Genomic DNA, 21851 nt, shown 5'->3' with positions numbered 1-21851 from the left:
GAATTGCATCATCGTTTTGACATAAAAAATTCCATCTGTAGTAGGGGTATAGGTATATAAATCTGGTTCCAGTGGAAGTGGTCCAGAACCATCATTACCTATACTACTAAGTGTAAAACTTATTATGTCTCCCCCAGAATGGAGGGAGACATATTGTTTTTGGCACGGTTCCCGTCGGCATCGGCGTTCCCACCGTTTCCGGACCATAACCCAGGAACCGTTTAATATTTTTTCGCGAAACTTTGTATACACATTAACCCAGCACTGAAGTGGAGCCTTTTGCTATTTAGAGATTTTTGACATTTTTATTTTTTCTCGTTTCCATGGAGATAAGTTGAACATAGACTCTGAATGGGGGTAAGCTTTGTTTCCTGACCATAACTCAGAAACTGTTTAATATTTTTTCGCGAAACTTTGTATACACATTAACCCAGCACTGAAGTGGTGCCTTTTGCTATTTAGAGATTTTTGACATTTTTATTTTTTCTCGTTTCCATGGAGATAAGTTGAACATACACTCTGAATGGGGGTAAGCTTTGTTTCCTGACCATAACTCAGAAACTGTTTAATATTTTTTCACGAAACTTTGTATACACATTAACCCAGCACTGAAGTGGTGCCTTTTGCTATTTAGAGATTTTTGACATTTTTATTTTTTCTCGTTTCCATGGAGATAAGTTGAACATAGACTCTGAATGGGGGTAAGCTTTGTTTCCTGACCATAACTCAGAAACTGTTTAATATTTTTTCGCGAAACTTTGTATACACATTAACCCAGCACTGAAGTGGTGCCTTTTGCTATTTAGAGATTTTTGACATTTTTATTTTTTCTCGTTTCCATGGAGATAAGTTGAACATAGACTCTGAATGGGGGTAAGCTTTGTTTCCTGACCATAACTCAGAAACTGTTTAATATTTTTTCGCGAAACTTTGTATACACATTAACCCAGCACTGAAGTGGTGCCTTTTGCTATTTAGAGATTTTTGACATTTTTATTTTTTCTCGTTTCCATGGAGATAAGTTGAACATAGACTCTGAATGGGGGTAAGCTTTGTTTCCGGACCATAACTCAGAAACTGTTTAATATTTTTTCACGAAACTTTGTATACACATTAACCCAGCACTGAAGTGGTGCCTTTTGCTATTTAGAGATTTTTGACATTTTTATTTTTTCTCGTTTCCATGGAGATAACTTGAACATAGACTCTGAATGGGGGTAAGCTTTGTTTCCGGACCATAACTCAAAAACTGTTCAATATTATTTCATGAAGTTGTAACATATTAACCAAGTCCTGAAGTGGTGCCCATTAGTTGTTTGAAATTTCTAGGAGTTCTATTTTTGTCTCTGTCATTTAGTAATGGAGGGTGGGAATGAAGAGATGGGGTTTAACGTGAAGTAAACGAATGAATGGGGGTTAGGGGAGTGGTGGGAGACATACGTTTTTACGAGTAAAAACACTTTCTAGTTGATATTTCCTCTATTACATGATGGGTTTCTAATACGAACCAGGTCGCTTGTACACTCTGGGTCAACATCTTATTTATAGACCACCTGGCGTCTAATAGAGGAAATACAGTAGTTTGATATCAGATGTTTTTGGCGACGATATGATATTCTAGGCCATAACCCCGACAGCTTCAATGATGAGATTACAGTACTTTACGAAGGCATCACTTGCATACAAATTAAATGTTTCTGAAACTGTTAGGGACAGTTGTTGTCTCCCCTGTTCTATGTACTTTTTTTTCTCGTCTTAACGAATGCCACTGGCATTTGATCAAGTCTCCTTCTTTACTGCGTTGTATATGGTGTCTTCTGACAACACTAAACCAAACTCCTCCTCGGATATCTTGCAATCAGCCAGTGCTGTTGAAATATGATCCTCATAGCTATTTAACTTTGCTTCAGCCAACACACAAATACTATTAAAAAGGTGATGCTATTTTTCAGGGCATTATCATTTGTAGAAGCATGAGGTCTTCTATTAACTGCCCAAGGAAGGGGGGCAGTTGACATGACCGAGGGCTTCTGCAAATGATAATGCCCTGAAAAATAGCGTTACCATTATTATAGCTAAAATGGATGGAATTTGTTATCAAATAAAAAGAAACAACAATATCCGTTTTGAAACATTTACTGCAATCAACACGAATGTCACTGACCGACTTTTATAAAAATGGAAACGTCATAGAACAAACCAGATGACGTCACCATTTAACGTGACGTCATCTATCCCTATCTTATGACGTCACCTAACAACCGACGTGATAATGGCCTGTCATCAAGCAGTATGAGGGCATTATCAAGTGACAGTGGCCCGCTCACTTCTGATAACATGCGGGCGGTTTAATGATAATTCTATCCATTTTAGCTACAACATGTTTTAATGCTTTCTTTTGCAACTAACAAGAAATAAGTTTAAGAGCTATTCCTGCCAGTCCTGAGACTCCGGCGGCTATTTCCATACCAAGTACGATAGGCGCAGCGATTATAGTTGATAATAAACAAACACCGGCTACACTGAGTCCCATGCCAGCTGCTACAAGTGCAGTGTCAACTCCATCAAGAGCATTCAGAGCTCTGTGCATGGATCGATGCTCATGATATCAATCACTGGATTGTCTGGTCCAGACTCAATTATTTACAGACCGCCGTCATATAGCTGGGATATTGCAGAGTGTAGCATAAGACAACAAACCAAAAAAACTTATTATATTATCCAATTCTAGAATCGCGCTCCTTCTCCATTTGATGTTTTATTTCACTTATTTTATGTAATCGAAATCCTGATGGCATAAAGCGAACCTAGTGCCTATCTTTTCTTAGGCTTTGTAAGACCTTTTTATAGTTAACATTAGCTTCCATACTATGCAGTACTTTTTGAACAAACAAAATTCTAATGTGCCCCATTGCAGGGGATAGTGATAACGCTGTTTTCTTGTTGCGGTAAACTTTCAGATAAATGTCATGCATTTCAAGTTGTAAATAATACATGTAGTATAACTGAACAACAAACAGATTATCGAGACATTTGAGAACTAGTGGACCAAATATGACAACTGTTTACACAAAGCTACAAATGCATGTACTTTCTATTCAATAACCAATCAGTCCCATAGCTTTCTCGGAAAATGAAATTTCCAATTACTATCATCAGATATAAAATCACAATATACACTGGCACACTATATCACACTATTTCTACTTTACCACTCCTGTTGTTTCTTGCATAAGAAGTACCAGGTTTAAATTAACAATTTGTTTATTGTAGCTACTAGTGATGGTGGTGCCAGCATGGACAAATGGTTGTCAAAGTTCGAATCCAGCAATTGGCTTACTCACGTGAAGGACATCCTGACATGTGCTTGTGTTGTTGCTCAGTGTGTTGATAAAGAAGGTAAGTGTCATGATGCAGCTCCACGTAAGTGGGAGGCTATATGGTTTTGCCTGAATTTGGCCGCTGCAGCCATGCTTTGGTGCCATGTTCGGAAATATCATTCAATGTATGTCTCCATTACAGCCTTGATAAAAGTTTGACACATTTTGCTCAGTCATGTCAAGGGCCAAAGTAGCCTGAAGAAAAATGAAGGTAAATGAAGCTTGGTTCACCCAAAGGAGGGCCACTGGTCAGAAACCACATTGGTCAAAGTGAAGGTCATACCCCGGTACCATATTTTCTTGTGTTTATTGCACACTTGAGTATAATAAAAGTTTTCGAAGAAATTGCTATTTTGTAGTCACAAACTACATCATCTCGCTTCAGGTGAACAAACTGTAGTAACAAACTTAATGAAAATATGAATTACAGTAAACTATGGTTATAACGAACTCAAGGGGACTACTAATTTTAGTTCGTTATAACCGTAGTTCGTTATAAGTACATATACAGCATGATTACAGCAAGTAGTCGGGACCAAAAAGTAAGTTCATTATATCCGTCAGTTCGTTATAAGCGTGTTCATTATAACCGTAGTTTACTGTAGGTGATAAGATAAATCTCAATATTGTATTTCCTTTCAGCTAGACATTTGTTTATATGCAGCACTTATGATTATTATATGTAATTGTCTTAGAATTATAGAATTGTATTAAAGGCCAGAGGTCTAAAACATGGTTTGGGAGATGTTCACCATATGTTGTTTCAAGTTTGTTTGAGGCATCAAAAATCTGCGAAAAGCTGAATCTGCTTTGCCTTTTGTTTCAAACCATAATGATATTTGGTATGTGTGTTGTCAGGTGTGGGACTCAACATGTTTGTGATAGGGTAAATTATGACCTTTGCAGTTTGGATCATGCTCTTAAAATCTCTTAAATTGCTTTTCACCCAACAATTATTATCATGATGGCCATGTTCAGTCATGTTTGTTCAAAGTATGTAATTTGGTATTCAAGTCAGGTAAGGTTTGTTTTTCAATATGGGGGGATATAGTCGATGCCTCGTCTGTCTGTTTGTCCGTCCATAATCATTTTGTTTCTGGATCCCAACTCGAAAACTGTTCAATATTTTTCAACAAAAATTGGTAGATGTATCAAACAGGCCCTGAAGAGGTGCCTTTTGCTATTTACAGATTTTTGGCATTTTTATTTTTCTCATTTTCCAAATAAGCAATTTATACTTAGTCTCATAAGGGGGTGGATTCCATTTCTGGTGCACAACTAAAAAAACTTTCAATATCTTCATCTTAACTTTGCAGATATATTAAACATATACTGAAGTGGTGCCTTTTGCTATTTGTCAATTTTTGGCATTTTTATTTTTCTCGATTTCCAAATAAACAATTTGGACTTAGTCTCAAATGGTGGGTGTAGGTGTCGTTTCCGGAGGACATCTTGAAAACTGTGAAAAGCTTTTACAAACCTGGAAACATGTATTAAACAAGGGCTGAAGTGGTGCCTTTTGCTATTCAGGAATATTTCAAATTTGATTTTTCTCTGTTTCCATGGAAACAAGTTAGACTTATCTGTAACGGCGGTATGTGTTGTTTCAACATAATTCTAACGAAACTTTGACCTCTATTACATCTCTGCCATTAAATTCTGTATTTTGGCTTCAGCCACACTAAAAAAAAATTTCAGATTTTCAACAGACGTATGGTCTTCGCACAGACTCCATGGGCCAGCCGTTCATGGCAACCCAGCCAGCTGACTGTTAGGACACTGAACGGCTACAGCACGGACTCCATGCCGATCATCCAGCCATTTGGCTTACCATATGATCTCCAGCAACTGGCGGCTCCCAAGCCAGCTGCATGGACAAACATTCAACCAACAGATTCGTCGACTAGGAAGATAGCTATCGTATAGCTACTGTTACTCACAGCCCATCGCAAGCCATACGAGGGTTAATCATACTAGAATCCTGGACACTGGAGGACGACGATGTAGACACCGAGGATTACTATGATTATCCACCCTCCACAGGAGCTACCCATGATCACTCGGAGGATCAGGCTGAGGACACACCCCAGTGGGATTACATGGAGGGTTGTACATTCGTCGAATTAATAGAAGAATTATACCATCTTATGCCTGTACTCCAACGTCCTGTGACAGAGAATTCACCAACCCAGATGACGGAATATGGGGTATGTCATGCTCCTACATCGTCTCATCAGACATTACCTTGGCCTAGATACACAGGCAAGGTAGTAGACCAGATGTCTGATAGTCTACACAAGCTCAAGCATGGTGAACGACTACCCTTACCTCCATTGAAGCGGAAGTTATTTAGGACACACGAGGCTCCACTTCCGGTATTTCCAAGTATGGATGAGTATTTCAACAAGTTGTGATGCAACCCAAATACTAACATCTAACACTAGTCATGATGCAAGAAGACTTACTCTCCTCCCAAGTCTGGATGTCTTCACAACTATTATGGGTACAGCGTCTCAGATCTGCTCCAGAGCTGTCTCTAACCAAACCATGAGGTTGATAATGTCATAACCCATATCAGCTCCCGCGACATTCAACGGGAAATTGGGACATGTGATAGATGAAGTCAGACAAGATACTACGGAACGATTCCAAACATCAACAATCAACCTAGCTGCCCAAGCCTATGTATCTTCCCATGCCCAGAAGCTCCTTGGGACTACAAATCTTCATCATCTAAACAGCCTCCAGCTGGTTCGAATCCATGGTTAACTGGATGATTTCTTAGCAGCAGACCAAGAAAAAAGCTCAGCTACGTCAGAACATGATAATCTTGTCCCAACTTATGACCTACCTAGTCTTCCTAGTCAGTCCTTCCAAGTCCATGACCACTCCGGTTCTAGACATCATATACATTGGAGCAAGCTTCCAACTAGACACCAGAGAATTGATTCGACAAGACTAGCAAGATGATTCAATCACTTTCAAGTCAACCCAGCATGCCTCTAAGGTGGTTGATGTCTCTTCTAGGCAACTTAACATCTCTACAGAATATGACCTTCAGAGGAAGGCTGATGCTATGTCCTCCACAGACATGGATCAACTCTATACGATCCCACAGCCTAGAGTTCCTACATTCAGAAACAGGGAGGAACCAGATTCAGCTCCCTGATGATGGAGACTACACGATTGTTTACCTTGGCAGGTTTCTTCAATTGCCAGATGGAATCAGAAACCATCCCATTCTAAACAGACTAATGAGATCCTTTCTACAAGAAGATGTTTTTATACCTCGGCTCTTCCCCAAGTGGAATCTATCTGTTGTACTATCGGCACTGTTAACAGAACCTTACGAGCCCATGGCTAAAGCTTCCTTCCTCCTAGCCATGGCAACAGCTGCAAGAGTTTCAGAACTACAGACCTTAGACTATACTAGTCTCAACCATGACCAACATTGGACCTTAATATCGCTTCAAGACTTTGTAGCCAAGAATCAATCTACTGCAATGGGACTGTTGGGCCATAGACACTATAGCATTCATGCCTCGGGACCAACAGTGGATCATCCAGACAGACTCTTACGTCCCATCAGAGCCCTTAAGTTCTGTCTCGTGGCTACAGACCCAGATAGACGCCATCGAAGGAAACTCTTCTTATTTTTGCAAGATTAATTCCAACAAGGATATCACCAAGGCTACAATAGCGGGCTGGCTAAAAGCTACTGTTGCATTAAGTTATACACAGGCTCAGAATTGGATCCTGCTCAGCTCACGAAATCAGAGCCCTAGCCATGAGTCTCACTTCATGGACATGAGTCTCAGAAGAACAAGTAGTTTCTAGCTGTCAGTGGGCCTCACAAAACACCTTCACCAAAAAGCGGACACAGAGGGCATATATTCCCTTGGGCCTATTGTTGCGGCACAAACTATCATCCACCAATACCTTATTTTCTTGAGTATAGTGCACACCCCCCTCTAGCAGATTCATTTAAAAAATAAAAAAAATATTTCAAATATTATGCGCAGAAAAGAATTACACCATACCCCTTTAGCGAATTCCGGTAAAGGAATGGGTGATAAGAAACAAATCACCAGACATGTTGATTTACCCTTTAAATTGTATTTTTGGTTCTGCTAGGCATTGTTTTACATCCAGGGATTAAGATTACTTTGTGTATTTTCTCCTAACTAAGCCAGAAACAGCAATCAGCTGTACACATGTTTTCTTGGAATCTACCGGTGATTCGGTTAAAACTTACCCAATGATATAACTTTAAAGGATTTTGATGCAAGGATCGTGAAAAATTGTATCTGAAACTATTTTTTATCAGGATTAATAAATTCCAATATCTTGTTATTTTAGTTGCAGATTTTACTAAATATATTTAAAATAATAATATCCCTAAGGGTAGCACTTCGGTGCAGCTGATTGCTATTTTCGGTTATTTTTTTCACATGGAACAATTTGACCAGTCACCATCAAGGCTCCTGCACACGTGATTGCGAGAACTACATGATCACATAGAATCGTCAATCTACAACAAATATGACTTTTAATGAGTCAAAGTATGGCATTGTGTAAGACGTCATTTGAAAATCTGAAAATTTTAGTTAGTGAGACTGAAGTCAGAATACAGGATTTATGGCAGAGATGTATTAGAGGTAGTATTCTTAGAATTATTTACAATGATAACTATTGTTTGATTTTTCAGACAAACTTGGTACATGTATTAATCAAGGGCTGAAGTGATGCCTTTTGCTATTTAGGTATATAAAAAAAGGCAACAAAGTTTCCTGTTTCCATGGCAACAAATTTGACTTTGACTCTTTTGATAGTGGTGTGATTGCCCAGACCATATCTCAAAAACTGAAAGGTACTCTTTTTTTTAAACTGTCCACACACAAATACTATGTTGTCAACTTTTGTTATTTAGGGATTTTTAGAATTTGATTTTTACTCTGTATTTCTATGTCAGGTACACACCAATTCCATAGTATTGTTTTGATAATCTACTCTTGTGTATGGACAGACAGATTAGATAGAAATTCTCTCATCAAGTTGGACTTTGTTCTTGCGAAATTGTGGGGGCCGGGGGATTTGTCATCTTCTGATGATCATTTGTATTGTTATAAAGTTTTGACCTTGTTTTGGCCATGCTCTTAAATTCTCTCAGAATGCATATTTGTCTCTGTTAACTTTTTCTCTGAAATTGCCAGACTAAATAAGCTGAACTTTGGCATGTTTGTTTCTTTCTTATGAAGACATCATATTAAGATTTTAGTGTTATTCAACAGCATTTATGCAGAACATATTTTGAATATCAATGCTGACAGAAACTTTTGTTAGTGTCTTTGTTTTTCAAATTGTTGACTACCTATCCAGGTGAGCTACAGTGATGTGGCACTATATTTGTGTAACAACTTTCTCGTCTCTGCAGATGTTTCAATCTGTTTTTAAACTTTGCAGGGGCCACAGTACTGGTTCATGGGTCAGAGGGTTTGGACACAACACTGCAAGTGACTTCAATTGCCCAGCTTATTCTTGATCATGACTGCAGAACTGTAACAGGGTAATAATAATCACTTCCTGTTAGTTGGTTTGCTTTTCCATTATCAAGTCATTCTTGGTGAGTGAAAAAGTAGGTGAATATCTTTTTAAAACAGCTGGCATAATTATTCCAGTTACAGCTGTACCTTCATATCTAGATACTTTGCCGAAAATAAGAAACTGGTTATACTGGTTTGGTCGTGTAAGTAGTTGCTGGTGACGTGTTGTGCGAATGATGGCATCTCCCTCACCAATCTCACTGACAGTCTGCAAGGAGTGTGGAAGGAAAAGGTCAAAGGAGATCTGCACTCTACCTGCTAAGGTGCAGGGATTCGCTCAAGTCAGTCTTTTTATGTGCTCACAGTACGCCTTGCTCTCCATAAGATTATTTAACTATCTGGCTGACGTCTGAAAGAAGGCTAGAAAGTCAGTGAGGTTGTTTCATCTGTAGCTTAAGCTTCTCTAGAGAAACGCTCCCATCCCAAGACAAAGTCACGGTCTGCAGCACCTGAGACTAAGGGAAGTAGCCACTGAATCAACCCCGATCTTTCAGCGTATTTGAGCAGCTTATAAGAGGCAGCAGGAAGATATGCAGGCCATATTAGGAGATATCTGACCACCACCATGAGGATAGGTTCCAGCATTCTACCATCAACTTGGCAGCAAATGCTTATCATTCAGCCCAAGTGAATTCAACCCAAAATTCCAAAATTCCAACCCAAGAGACCTGGAGAGTAGGCCAGAGATCATGCCTTTCAGGATCTTTCAAGAGGAGATTTATTCATTCAAGACCACCAGTTGGAAGGATAGATGTTCATGCCCTCTCAGCACCAAAACAAGGGATAGCTCTAGCCATTTTTAGCCGAAGCATAGAGCAGGAGGCAGGACCGACACTAGGGCAAGAGGTTATCATCGTCTGTAACTGTACAGAAACCATGCATCTCGGCTCAAACCCTATCGACTTCCCTTTGTGTAAGGACTGAGACCCTCAACTACCGAACTTCTTCCTAATTTCAACTCCTAGACCAGTGGGAGATTTATTCATTCAAGACCACCAGTTGGAAGGATAGATGTTCATGCCATCTCAGCACCAAAACAAGGGATAGCTCTAGCCATTTTTAGCCGAAGCATAGAGCAGGAGGCAGGACCGACACTAGGGCAAGAGGTTATCATCGTCTGTAACTGTACAGAAACCATGCATCTCGGCTCAAACCCTATCGACTTCCCTTTGTGTAAGGACTGAGACCCTCAACTACCGAACTTCTTCCTAATTTCAACTCCTAGACCAGTGGGAGGAAGTGTTGTAAGAGACGGATACAAGTTCCATTTCCAGCAGTGTTAAAGGGGCACTGATCTAAAGGACTGGTTGTTGCCTTTGTTATTGTTTTTTCCCCGTGAGTACCCGGATGATACGCAACGCAACTGAGCGTGACCAGAGACTGGGGTACCGTCTGCAAGGACAGCTAAATAAACTTGGAGGCTGGAGGCAATATTTGTTTTACGCATTTTTGAACACTGATTGGTTAACTGTGATCTATAAAGATTTCGACAAAGGGCGCATGTTAATTAATTTCTTCAGCCTAAACAAACAGACAAAAAGAACAAGGGAGCTCATCGGATGTCGTCATTTGGAAATACCCCAGATGGTTATAGTTTAATACTAAAAAAAGTATCTATGCAATGAAAGCAATTTCGGCTTGCGATTACTACTCCCTTGTTGTCATCCACGTTTGCTCGTATAATAACCCTACACTTGTGTATTTGTCGTCTTTCACTTGATGCTCAGTTAATGAATTTATTACAGGTACAATTAGTGGAAGCACCACTTAGATTACCTGACAAAGGTTCCCATTTGGCATTTATTGTGTCTGGGGTAATTATTCAATCTAAATCCAGGTTTCAAGTGAGGTGAAATGTGTGTTATGTAATATGCACGTGGCAGCCCAGCAAGAGATGAATGATCAGTTGATTTACTTATTTTTGTAAATCAACGGATCGTTCCTAGTCATCAAAAGATTAACAGAAAATACGTTGATTGATTAATCACTGTTATCTTGCGCAGTGGATATGTCAAGAGTGAGTGTTTACATGTCTAGGTTTACTAAAACAAAGGGAATACACTCATATCATGGCGCGAAGTGCCGATGTATAAACAACATACTTTGCTCAAAGGGTTAAACCGATAATACGTTGATTGATTGATCATTGTTATCTATCACTCAATGGAATTTTTAGGAACCGTGGACGTCATGAAAATATTTGTCACGTGGGCTTTCTCAGCCGACCATTGAGACTTGACACCTATGTGAAACACCTGAAACAATCTAGGTGATCAGTTGAGAAACGAACACGGGTTATAATATCCCGAAACGATATATATCTTTTAAAATATTTGATTGTTACTGAGACACGTGACATCGAATAAGTTTCTTTGTACAGCTGCAGATGAGTGGGATATTGTTCCTTTGTGTGGATATTCACGGATACATTCCTCGAACAAGGAAGCTGCCTAAAACTTATACGCATAAATTTGGTAGGTTGTAATTGTGATATCTGCATTTTTTTCCTTCATTTGAACCGATTCGTTCTTGTTTCTCTACGTCTTGGTTGGGAAATTCTTCAATGCGCGATAGACGTTGTTTTCACAGGTCTTTTCCTTTGTAAGCGTGTATATATTACCGTCAATTTGTAAAATGTGATTCTCTCAGGCAATTTATAAAATGTGTAAATATTTCAGTCATTTTGGCTAAAAAATCTGTCCAGATTGATCAAGACGATCAAAAGGCTACAAACATCACAACAGATTATTATGTAGGATTAAAAGCCAAACAACTTAGAAATGTACTTTTCAACGTAACATTTTCAGTCTCTTGGTGATGACATTAAACATCAAAATGTTTGGAATTTGTTATCATAATAATACAGATGGAAATGTTTTTCAGTCACTTTGTAAAATAACTGAATATTTAGACGTTTAATATATTTGTTACACATTTGACAGTAAAAAAATATACACACTATAAAAAAAGCATATGCTCAGGTGAAATATATACTTTGTGTTGCAAGTCAAAATAGTGCAAACGAAAATCGCAAAATTACCAAGCAAATGACTTATCAAAACTTCGTCACCATTACCCATGCTACTCACAAAGATACCTACATTTCCTTATTATCTCGAAAACTGTATTTCATTTTGTTGATCAATGTGACCATACGCCCTTATTACTACCCATAAAAGTGACTAATGCGCTTACGAATGGCGCAGCAGAGGTCGCGAACTAGTCTAGATTTCTGCTATACATCCGGGTACTCACTGGGAAAAAACAATAACAAAGGCAACAACCAGTCCCGGGGGATTGCGTTAGATCAGTGCCCCTTTAAGTGCTTGTGTCCAGGTTAGACATTGATTTCATCTTGAACGGTTAACATTTGGCCAAGTCTCCAGCTGCTAAGACAAGAATTCTGTCCAGGAACTAAAGAATACAGATCTCACCGAGGGCTTTCATCCTCTGGTATTTCTAGTACTGAAGGAAAATATTACATACATGTGTATGATGATAGATCTTAAAGTTCTCAATGAGAAATTTCTAGTTTATCCATCCAAGTTTGACATGGAACTGTGAACTGTTAATAAGTTTGGATCTCCAGGATGCTTATCAGCTTGTACTTATTCATCCTGGATCCTGGATGTATGGGATCTCTGGTTTGCTGTGAACGGATGTCATTCTGAATTTCAAGTTCAAACACAGCCCTGATTGTCAGGTATGTGCATATCCAGCTAGTTTGGCTACACACATATAGAGACTGGACAGGAATCTGGCAGATCAATAGCTCTGTGGGTATTTGCTCGGGTCAGAGACCCGATTGTCAGATTTGTGCATATCCAGCTAGTTCAGCAATACAACTTATGTCATCCAACTGCTGTCAGACTTTGGTCGTCCTACCAAGTCCGAGGTAAGCCAGTACAGGATATTGTGTGTCGGCGCTGGATTCCAGCTGCAGAAGGAATCTCATGTCCTCCAGAGGATCGCTATCTAAAGACACTGAGCAAGATCACAGAAGTACAGAATCGTCTCTTAAAGTCACTTCATTGGAGGATTTCCAGTTCCTATCAGTTGGATATAACTGGTCGAGTTCCCGCTAAACCTGATTAAGGATCTGGTGGAATTACCATCAGAATGTAATGACAGGAATTCCTTTAGTTTTTCCAGCACCTGAACATCACATGTTTACAGATGTTTCAAGTTCGGGATGGGGAGCATGAATGGACAAATTGACAATTCAGGGAAGCTGGTGGCCTCTCAAGAAAGATCTCCACTTCAATTGGCTCGAGATGAGGGCAGTCTACCACACCCTTGAGACATAGAAGCATCTCTTGACTTTCAATGCTGGTGGCTACAGACAACACCACAGTGGTAGAATATATCCAAAGTCAAGAGGGAACAAAATCAGTGAGTTTGATGAATGAGATCACACTTTTATTTGCCGATCATCTGTAGGATACTCCTCAGCTGGATAAATTTGCCACAAACTCCCTGTGTACATCAGTGCACTTCCAGATCTACAAGCCCTGCAAGTAGATGTATTATTGATGAGGTGGGAAGGAATGTTTGCTTTCCCGCTCCTTCCATTGTTTCTCCAAGAGAAGTCATAGGGAAGTAGGAGGACATGGATTGTGTTATGATTCTCAAAGCTTCTCTTTGGCTGGCCAATGTTTCACAGACTGTTGTGCTTCTCATGGAAAAAACACTTAAACTAATGGAGCACCAAGATCTTCTACATCAGCCAAGAATGGTCCTATTACATGACAGCCTCCACAGGCTTCATCTTTACATTTGGAAACATGATTTTGAATGTTAACAAGAAAAAAGTTGGGACAAACTTGTTGTTACAGCCTTTCAAAGTATGGTACCCTATGTCGTGTTTTCGCCCGGTTTTGCCGTACATCACTTGGGGGTATCATTATGTTTTGGGTTGTCATCTCACTAGTGGTCCACTGTGTGGTCAAGTGTGATATACCACTGGAAGCCATATATAAATACCTCTCCAATGAGGTATCAATAGTTGGTATTGAGTGAATATGGATCAACCCATCGCAAATCGAACCACATATATCCCAACAAAACCAAATTCTTCTTCAGAAACCTTTAATCCAGTATATGTTCTAGGTACGTGTGCCTGATTCCACTATAATCTTCAAACACATGTTCAAGTACATCTCTTGAAGTACTTCTTAACATCTGATGTTACTAGGTGAAACTCTTTTGCACAATTTGGAACAAATTTACTCTTATAATATCAGAGTAGGATACCCAATATTGCATTCTCGGCTTAGATACATCGGAACAACACTTGGATATATGCTCAGGATTTGGCTTGTCATCTTCTGTGTTATTGACTGACCTTGATGTGTTATATACCATAGGAAACCATATTTAAACACCATAATTTGATGTAGGCCCATTATTGATCTACTTGTGGACAATCATACAGAATACTTCTTGACTACTCTGATATCACTCACTTTTGTATGCATATAAGAGGTTCACAGTATAATGCTCGAGTCGATTTCAGAACTTTGAATGAAATGGACCTATGTGTAACATATTCAAGATGGCAACCATAAAGCTGTGCAAAAAAACTGATCATAATGTAAATGTTATTTATTTCAGCAAATATACAAATCAATTTCTTGGACGCAGGCTTGATATTTTGACATGACATGGACTTAACTGATGAGGATGGATGGTACCAGACTCTTTCCTTGAAACTGTTATTTGATAGAAGCATTGTAAACAGTTGGAAGATTAAATTTGCCTTTTCATTTTAGACTTCAGTTGAGAATTGAATGACAAGCAATTTAGAGCTAGTACTTTAAGTAATTTTATGTTTTCACATTTTTTGCATAAAAACTTGAGAAAATCCTTTAGGTGATATGACAGAATGCTAGAATTTCATCATACACAGTTTCTTATTTACAGATTTGAAGCTCTTGTGGAACGTGAATGGATTCAGGCAGGGCATCCTTTTCGCAGTCGTTGTTCCAAGTCGGCATATGCCATAACCAAGCAGCGCCAGGAGTCTCCCATTTTTCTTCTCTTTTTAGACAGTGTGTGGCAGGTAAGTAGTCACTGGCAGTCTTTACATGATCAACTCATGTGCAAGGTGTAAAAATGTTTAGACAGATACAAATTAACACTTCATGAAAGAATAAAATGTGAACAAAAAGTAGACCTGGAGCTTTTATTTTGACAATAAATAATACAAAAGAGTTTTGCAGTTGTTTTTATTGAAAACTTAACACATTTTGCTGAAAATATATGCAAATCTGCTGTTGTATCTATGAAAACAAGCATGGCCCCCACTGATGACACCTGTGAAAATTTATGGCAAAATTACTGGAAGGGTTCAGGATATAATTAGACCTTTGGACACGTTCTACATATTGGTGGTGAAAACAAAGTTGGGAGAAATGCAAGTACATTGGTACTGAATTCCTATGCTACCAGAAACTGTGTCAATAGCCCCGTCCTCCAAATCACCAATTTGTCATGATTTCGGTCTGTCTCGAGTGCTTCCACACAAACTATTTCGACAAGATGATATTGAATTAGACACTGACAAATGAGAATTTAGTGTATATGATTTGGAAGAAGGAAATTGATGATATGTCAAAAGAATTGAAAACGGGAACACGGCCAAGAAGACAAAATACACATTACATGTAGATTATTTTTTTTAATGACACCAGATCTATTGAAACTATCCCTCCAGTAGAATAAAACCAAGTTCTGTCAAGATTTATACATGAATACAAGGAAGCCAAGCGGGGATGAATATGAATTCTCTTCTTTGCGGGGATTTTGGTTGAGTATTGGTCGCCACTTAAGACGACTCAGGTAAGGTGTTTATGTCAATATTAAAACATGGAAAATGGGAAGGTAAGGGGAACCTACTGAAAGCTGCTGAAGCTGTGACACAAAGTGAAATAAATAAACTTTCAGAAACTGGTAAACTTGGTGAGGGGATCCCTGACTCCATTCTCAGTACTTTGTGGTGGAATAACAGCCTTCATTCTGTCCATTCTCATGGAACTATAAATTAGGGGAATGTTGCACTGAAGACAGATCATGATGGTCAAGAAAATCTGGAATTCTAAAATACTTGAGACTAAAACATAAACAGGTTGCTATTTGGCTCATAGTAAGGGAGTTCCTCGACGTGGTAAGGGTTGGTTCAAGTGTCAGCCGGTGGGAAGAAAAATAAACTTGGAATTGTCATGATAAACATGGTCCAGCATGCGAATTTGTCCACTGACCCACATTTGACTGACCATAGTGCGTGTAAGGACACTTCAAACACTCAACAGAAACATCGCACCTACACACATTATGCTCATGTCTGGACACAAAAATGTTCCACTCCATGCCTGTGATATCTTGGGCAGTACATCGGCAATTCTGTCTGTGATCCAGATTCCCATGTTGTTCAGTTATAGACCTAATTCGGATTCACATGAAAACACTCAAAGCACAGTTGGAATGAAATCTAATTTCAAAGTTGTCAGCACTGTTTGTTTATGAGGCAAAAACAATAATTTAACTATTTCGCGTAAAGAACTTTTTAACACATTGCAGTTTGCTCACTTAATTGGTCATGCATAGTTATGTCGTTGCTTTGCTTCTAACATGCACTATTTCGCATCCCTTTGGTCACAGTCATTTTTTCTGGCAAGTTTAGCAGCAAATCATTTACAAATTTCCCCGTACTCTGGTAGCATTATGAACCATGGTCGTTCCCATACACAGGGAAGGACAAGAAAAACTGCATCACCATCTTCACCAGACCAGGAGATCGTCTTGGATGACTGTGCAATCGAGAAATCAGAGGTCACAGAGACACTGGCTTTGTCCTGTATCAGGAAATTTACCGCCCCAGGAGGACTGAACATCTCCATTCATGAGGAAAATGCTGGGAAAACTGGATATCCAGCTGGTGAGTTCACTCCCATGCAAAGAGATTCTATGTATCATCAAAGCCAATGCTGTGAGGGTTACTTGTGCCCACAAACTTTGGCGTCTGTCAACAACAACTACAGTTCAGGGAGTTCTGTCTGGTCGCCAGGACTATCATCAAACAACATGTGCTAATGTTGTGCCTGGTGCCCAGTTAGTGCAAGTTAGCATCAGAGGACTTCAACAGGAAGTAGCAGCGCTGGCAGTAGCCTTGTTAGTTCATCATCTCAACTCAGGCAAACCACCCCAACAGTATTGACGATGTTCCTGGAAGGCGACTCCCCTGTTTCCGTCTTGCATCTCATGATATTCCTAGGCTGGTCACCGCAGCTGAAACCACAAGACAACAAATCCAGGAGGGTAGCTACATTAATCTGGCGCTCCTTTTAAACGACCCTCATCAGGACAATAATGACTTTTGGTTGCTGACGTGGACGGGAATGAAATTAGATTTAAAGACTCATAGTCAACGTGGTGACTTTGCTCCCTGATTATCAATGAGTTTCATGTTGCATTTGGCAGATACATGTTGATTTTCTGTGAGCGGGACCTTGACAGGAGGGTGAAAATGCAAGCCAATATTGCTGAAACGTCTTCCACATATGGAGGCGCTGTGTTTCATGATTATCACCAGGCATTCACATCCAGAGCAGCCACTCATTGATATTCCCTTGAATGTCTCCATCATGGCTGGACGGAGAGTGTCTGTATGTACCATAGGTTTCAGATCACTTCATAGTGTAGACAGCTGCCCACGCCGTCAAACCAGTTCAGTGAGGTGAGGATGTAGGTCAGACAGGTGCACCATGGAGGTCAGGAAATTTGCAATTACTCTAATGGTGACCAAGGCTGTTCCCGGCCTCAGTGCCTGTTCATGCATGTCTAGTGTGTAGGGCTCGTCATGCTCAATTGGAGTGCAAGGGCAAGCCTCTAAACAAAGGCAAATGGCTCTTCAGGAAGCTGTGGTGATGACCTTAAACCTTGTACCACCGCCTATTAATGTTAAAGCTTTGTCCCAACTTCTACAGAGACATTTTTTGTAGACACTCTTGTGGGAGATTCAAGTTTGGACTTATGACAAGCATTGATACTGTTAGGTCTAAAACGGTGGTGTGCAACAACAAGACGGCAAGAGACGATCCAGAGGGCGTCAGTGTATTTGCTCAAAGCTGAGTGCATTAAACATATTGTCATTGGGCCTTTCAACATCTCACAGTTTATAACTTTCAGATGTCATATGTTAAACTGGACTGTGCAGTTGACATTCAGCAATCAGGTGAGAACTCTTGGATATGTAAATTTGACATTGAGGATTCCTTTAGGCAAGTACCCATTCATCAATCACTGTGGCATTTACATGGTGTGCAGTGGGATAATGAGATGTACTTTTTCACACGTTTAGTCCTCAGGTGTAGATCCTGCCCTAAGATATTTGACTACTTGCTGCATTGCTGAGAATGTGTATGGGGTGGAGCACATATTGCATTTGTTGGATGATTTTCTGACCTTTGATGGATCCGACAGCGATGGCTACAGAACTATGACAACTATGTGCAAGGTGTTTGACAGTTTAGGAGTCGCTTTGTCTCAAAAGAAAACCTTAGGCCCAACACACTGTTTGAAATATTTGGACCTAATCCTAGACTCTACATTGACACTTCCTCGCAGCTTATAATTTATGTTGGGAGCCTCATCGGTATCCAGTTATAACAGAAATGGTGCTGATCAATTTCATGACCTGTTGTTATTCCTCCCTGCAGGGCATATACTACTATCGAGAACTTCTTTGCTGGGATCTGTTTCTTCCACATAAGGGCAGGTGGCAGCAAGCTCAATCGACAAGACAACGAGTGCCTATCACAGTGGGCATCCTAATCAAGCTGTGGGAGTCCCTACATGAGTGTTGTTTTTCTCATTTTGTGGACAGCCTGATGCAGGTCGTAGTAGTACCAGTCTTCTTCGGCTTCCTTTGATGAGGGAAATTCACGGTTAGGACCAGTTTTGACTGTGACAACAACCTGTGATGATAATGTGTTCATTCGACTCACTCTCAGGTCTTCCAAAACCGACCCATCCCCGAAGGGAGTCAGGATAGTTATTTTGACAATGATTACTTTAAACCTGTACAGGCTATGTCTTACTATTTACATCTTAGGGACAAAGTTAATTGTTTACAGCCACCCTTGTTTGTGACGCCCAAGGGCTATCCTCTCACAAAGAAATTCTTCTTACAGAAACTTCATAGTTAAACATGTTCGGTTATAGGAGTAAAAATTTCAATGGCCATTCTTTTCGTATCGGGGCAACTACCACAACTACTACAGCTGCCACTAATGTTGTAGATGATAATCTCATCCAGACATTGGGTCCATGGTCCTCTACGGTATACACACAGTACATTCATACCTCTTAAGCTACTTTAGCTCGCTATGTGCAATCTTTTACTCTTTTACCTTTCGGGTGTCACTTGCCAATTGCAAATTAGCCTGCCAAATTTAAATTGATCTTGAAGCCTCATTTTGGGTAAGCTTAATGTTGTTATCTCGCCACCTAAAAGCCTTTATTCAATTACATTGTATATTTGGACTTTTACCCAGTGTACTATAACATGTAGTTATGCATACTATGCATATTATGTCACTTTAACATGTAGTCTACCTCTCACATGCATTTGAGGTGTAACTGCTGGCCTGTACAACCGCTTCAGCCTCCCTCCATTATAAATCTGCATTGCACACCCTAATGTGCCACTCCAGTTTTTAGGTGCAATATTATATTATCCCCTGCCACGAAGTGGAAAGTTGATATTGGAATGGGTGCCGTCCGTCCGTCCGTCTTTCCGTCACATTTCAAGCAGAACACAAAAACCATGAGAGATGTCTTAACCAAACTTGGCACATAGATAGGTCTAGTGGCAAACTGGTGCCTTTTGATAGTTTTGGTTTTTAAAAAAAAACATTTTTTGCGTTTCCATGGCACCGTCTTTGACTTAGACTGAAAATGGCAGTAGTCCTCGTTTCCGGATCAGATCTTGAAAACCATACAATATTGCTTCACCAAATTTGACACATAATATCATCTCTCAGTATTGAATACATTTCCTTTCTTGTTGGAAAAGTTCTGCATTGCTTGTGTGTATGTTCCTCCCAAGGTGTCATGGACATGATTATTGCATTCACTTACTAACTTCATGCAGAAACTTCAGGATCTCTCCAAGCAGCGTGAATGTGAACATGTCCTAGTTACTGGGGATTTCAACTGTGATCTGAGTGAAAAACTGAAACTTCATGACTCAACTCATTCACTCTCCAACTCACTGTCTTGGAGCTACACGAGACTTGTTGTTTATTGATCATGCCAGTGCTGTAGCATTCCAGACTCCAGTCTACTACTCAGATCATCAGATGATTGGTGCTGTACTTCTCAGTACACCTCATGGTGACCCCTGCTCTCATTGATCTCTCAGTAAAGTAGGAACTCCCTTATGTCTCTGATTATTGTTTAAGTAATAACACAGCTCATCACAAATACAGTTACGTATTCAACAACAGTAATAACTTTTTTAGTGCTGCAATTATAGGCCATTTACAAAAAGGTCCAGTGAACATAGTTCACAGGAGCTAATGCATTGCACACAACTGGAGATGTAATATTGGCGGGGGATATGAGTATTTCATGCTTGTTTTCACTGCTTTATTATGTCATCTGTCATTAAGTAAAGGAGGCTTCTCCCTTCACTTGCTTTTCTCTTTTCATTTGATGGGCCAGTAACGGGCTGCTCATTGGCCTGGTTTACTGATCTCACTTCTGCCTTATTTGCTAAAATTATATCCGTATTCACTGCCATATAAATGTCTGTACCTTGTTGATATTTCCATTTATATGCAGTCTACCTATCACAAGCATTTGGGGTGCAACAGCCGGCATGTATGACTGCTTACATCTCAGTCCATGATAGATGTAGGCGTTGCATCCCCAATTTGCCATACTTAATACATTCTTCACCATGCACTTCTTTTACAATGCACTTTGCTTCCGATGTTAGAGAATTCAAAAAATGAAGTTTTGGGGCATTGTCCAAAGTTTAAAAAGGATGGGTAATTAATAGGGAACAAAACTCATTCCCCTTTCGTATCAACTTTAGGTCCCTCATGAAAAAAGTTTGGTTTGGTACTTTCTAAAGCTTGGAACATACAAACTTATTCCTGATGATGGTCCCAACAATTGCCTCACTAACACTGCTGGTAGAATCCTGATCAGTGTTAATATCTCTCTGGGCGCAATTCTTTCTAAAGTGTGTTGTGTGGCTTTGCTTCGGACATGGTCTCAAAGTCTTATTTTCAACTTTTCCACATTTTGAATGATCAAATGTAGATGTTTCTCATTGATTTCACCTGTTTGTTTGTTCAGATTTGGCAGCAGTTCCCTTGTTCCTTTGAATTCAACGAGAACTTTCTGGTGTTACTTTTTCAACATGCATACAGTTCTCAATACGGTAAGAAAATCATCAATGTTCTCTCTTAACACTTTGTATCTCAAATCAACCAAAGACACTGAAGGTGAAGGTCATATCTGGTGTAGTGTTTACCGTAATGCATTGTGAGATTTAATCTAAACTGCTGATAAGTGCAGAAAGGGAATGAATTATTTAGGAGTCACTACTAAGATCTTTCAGTGTTTTTGGAGTGACTCGATGACCATCTTTAAGAGCTTTAACAATAAAATACACTTACAAACGTCTAAGAATATTAAGGACCATATTTATTCTGTCAAATTGCTGTAATAAGCCACTAGCCCTAATTTAGTTTGTATCAGTGTAGAGAGCTCTGTTCTGAGGAGCTTGTTTACAGTTGTTGATTCACTACATGATTTGAAATCCTTTGGCTTTGCAGTTTCTTGAAGGCTGGCTGTA

At 39.6% G+C, this 21851-nt stretch overlaps 1 protein-coding gene across 2 annotated transcripts in view; it reads left to right on the top strand.

Annotated features, from left to right (window-relative positions):
- The window catches only part of LOC139478191 (myotubularin-related protein 9-like), a 247404-nt gene that overhangs the window by 151292 nt on the left and 74261 nt on the right, over positions 1 to 21851 (top strand). For both annotated transcript variants that reach the window (XM_071260560.1, XM_071260568.1), the window contains exons 8-11: positions 3274 to 3399; positions 8844 to 8946; positions 14906 to 15044; positions 21350 to 21434. In XM_071260560.1, the coding sequence (XP_071116661.1) occupies positions 3274 to 3399; positions 8844 to 8946; positions 14906 to 15044; positions 21350 to 21434 (453 nt within the window). The remainder of the gene's footprint in view (positions 1 to 3273; positions 3400 to 8843; positions 8947 to 14905; positions 15045 to 21349; positions 21435 to 21851) is intronic.

Source organism: Haliotis cracherodii, unplaced genomic scaffold (genome assembly GCF_022045235.1).
Source record: "Haliotis cracherodii isolate W230 unplaced genomic scaffold, xgHalCrac1.p SCAF_1, whole genome shotgun sequence".
NCBI lineage: Eukaryota > Metazoa > Mollusca > Gastropoda > Lepetellida > Haliotidae > Haliotis > Haliotis cracherodii.
Note: the sequence above shows the minus strand (reverse complement) of the source record. Positions and strands in the feature narration are given on the sequence as shown.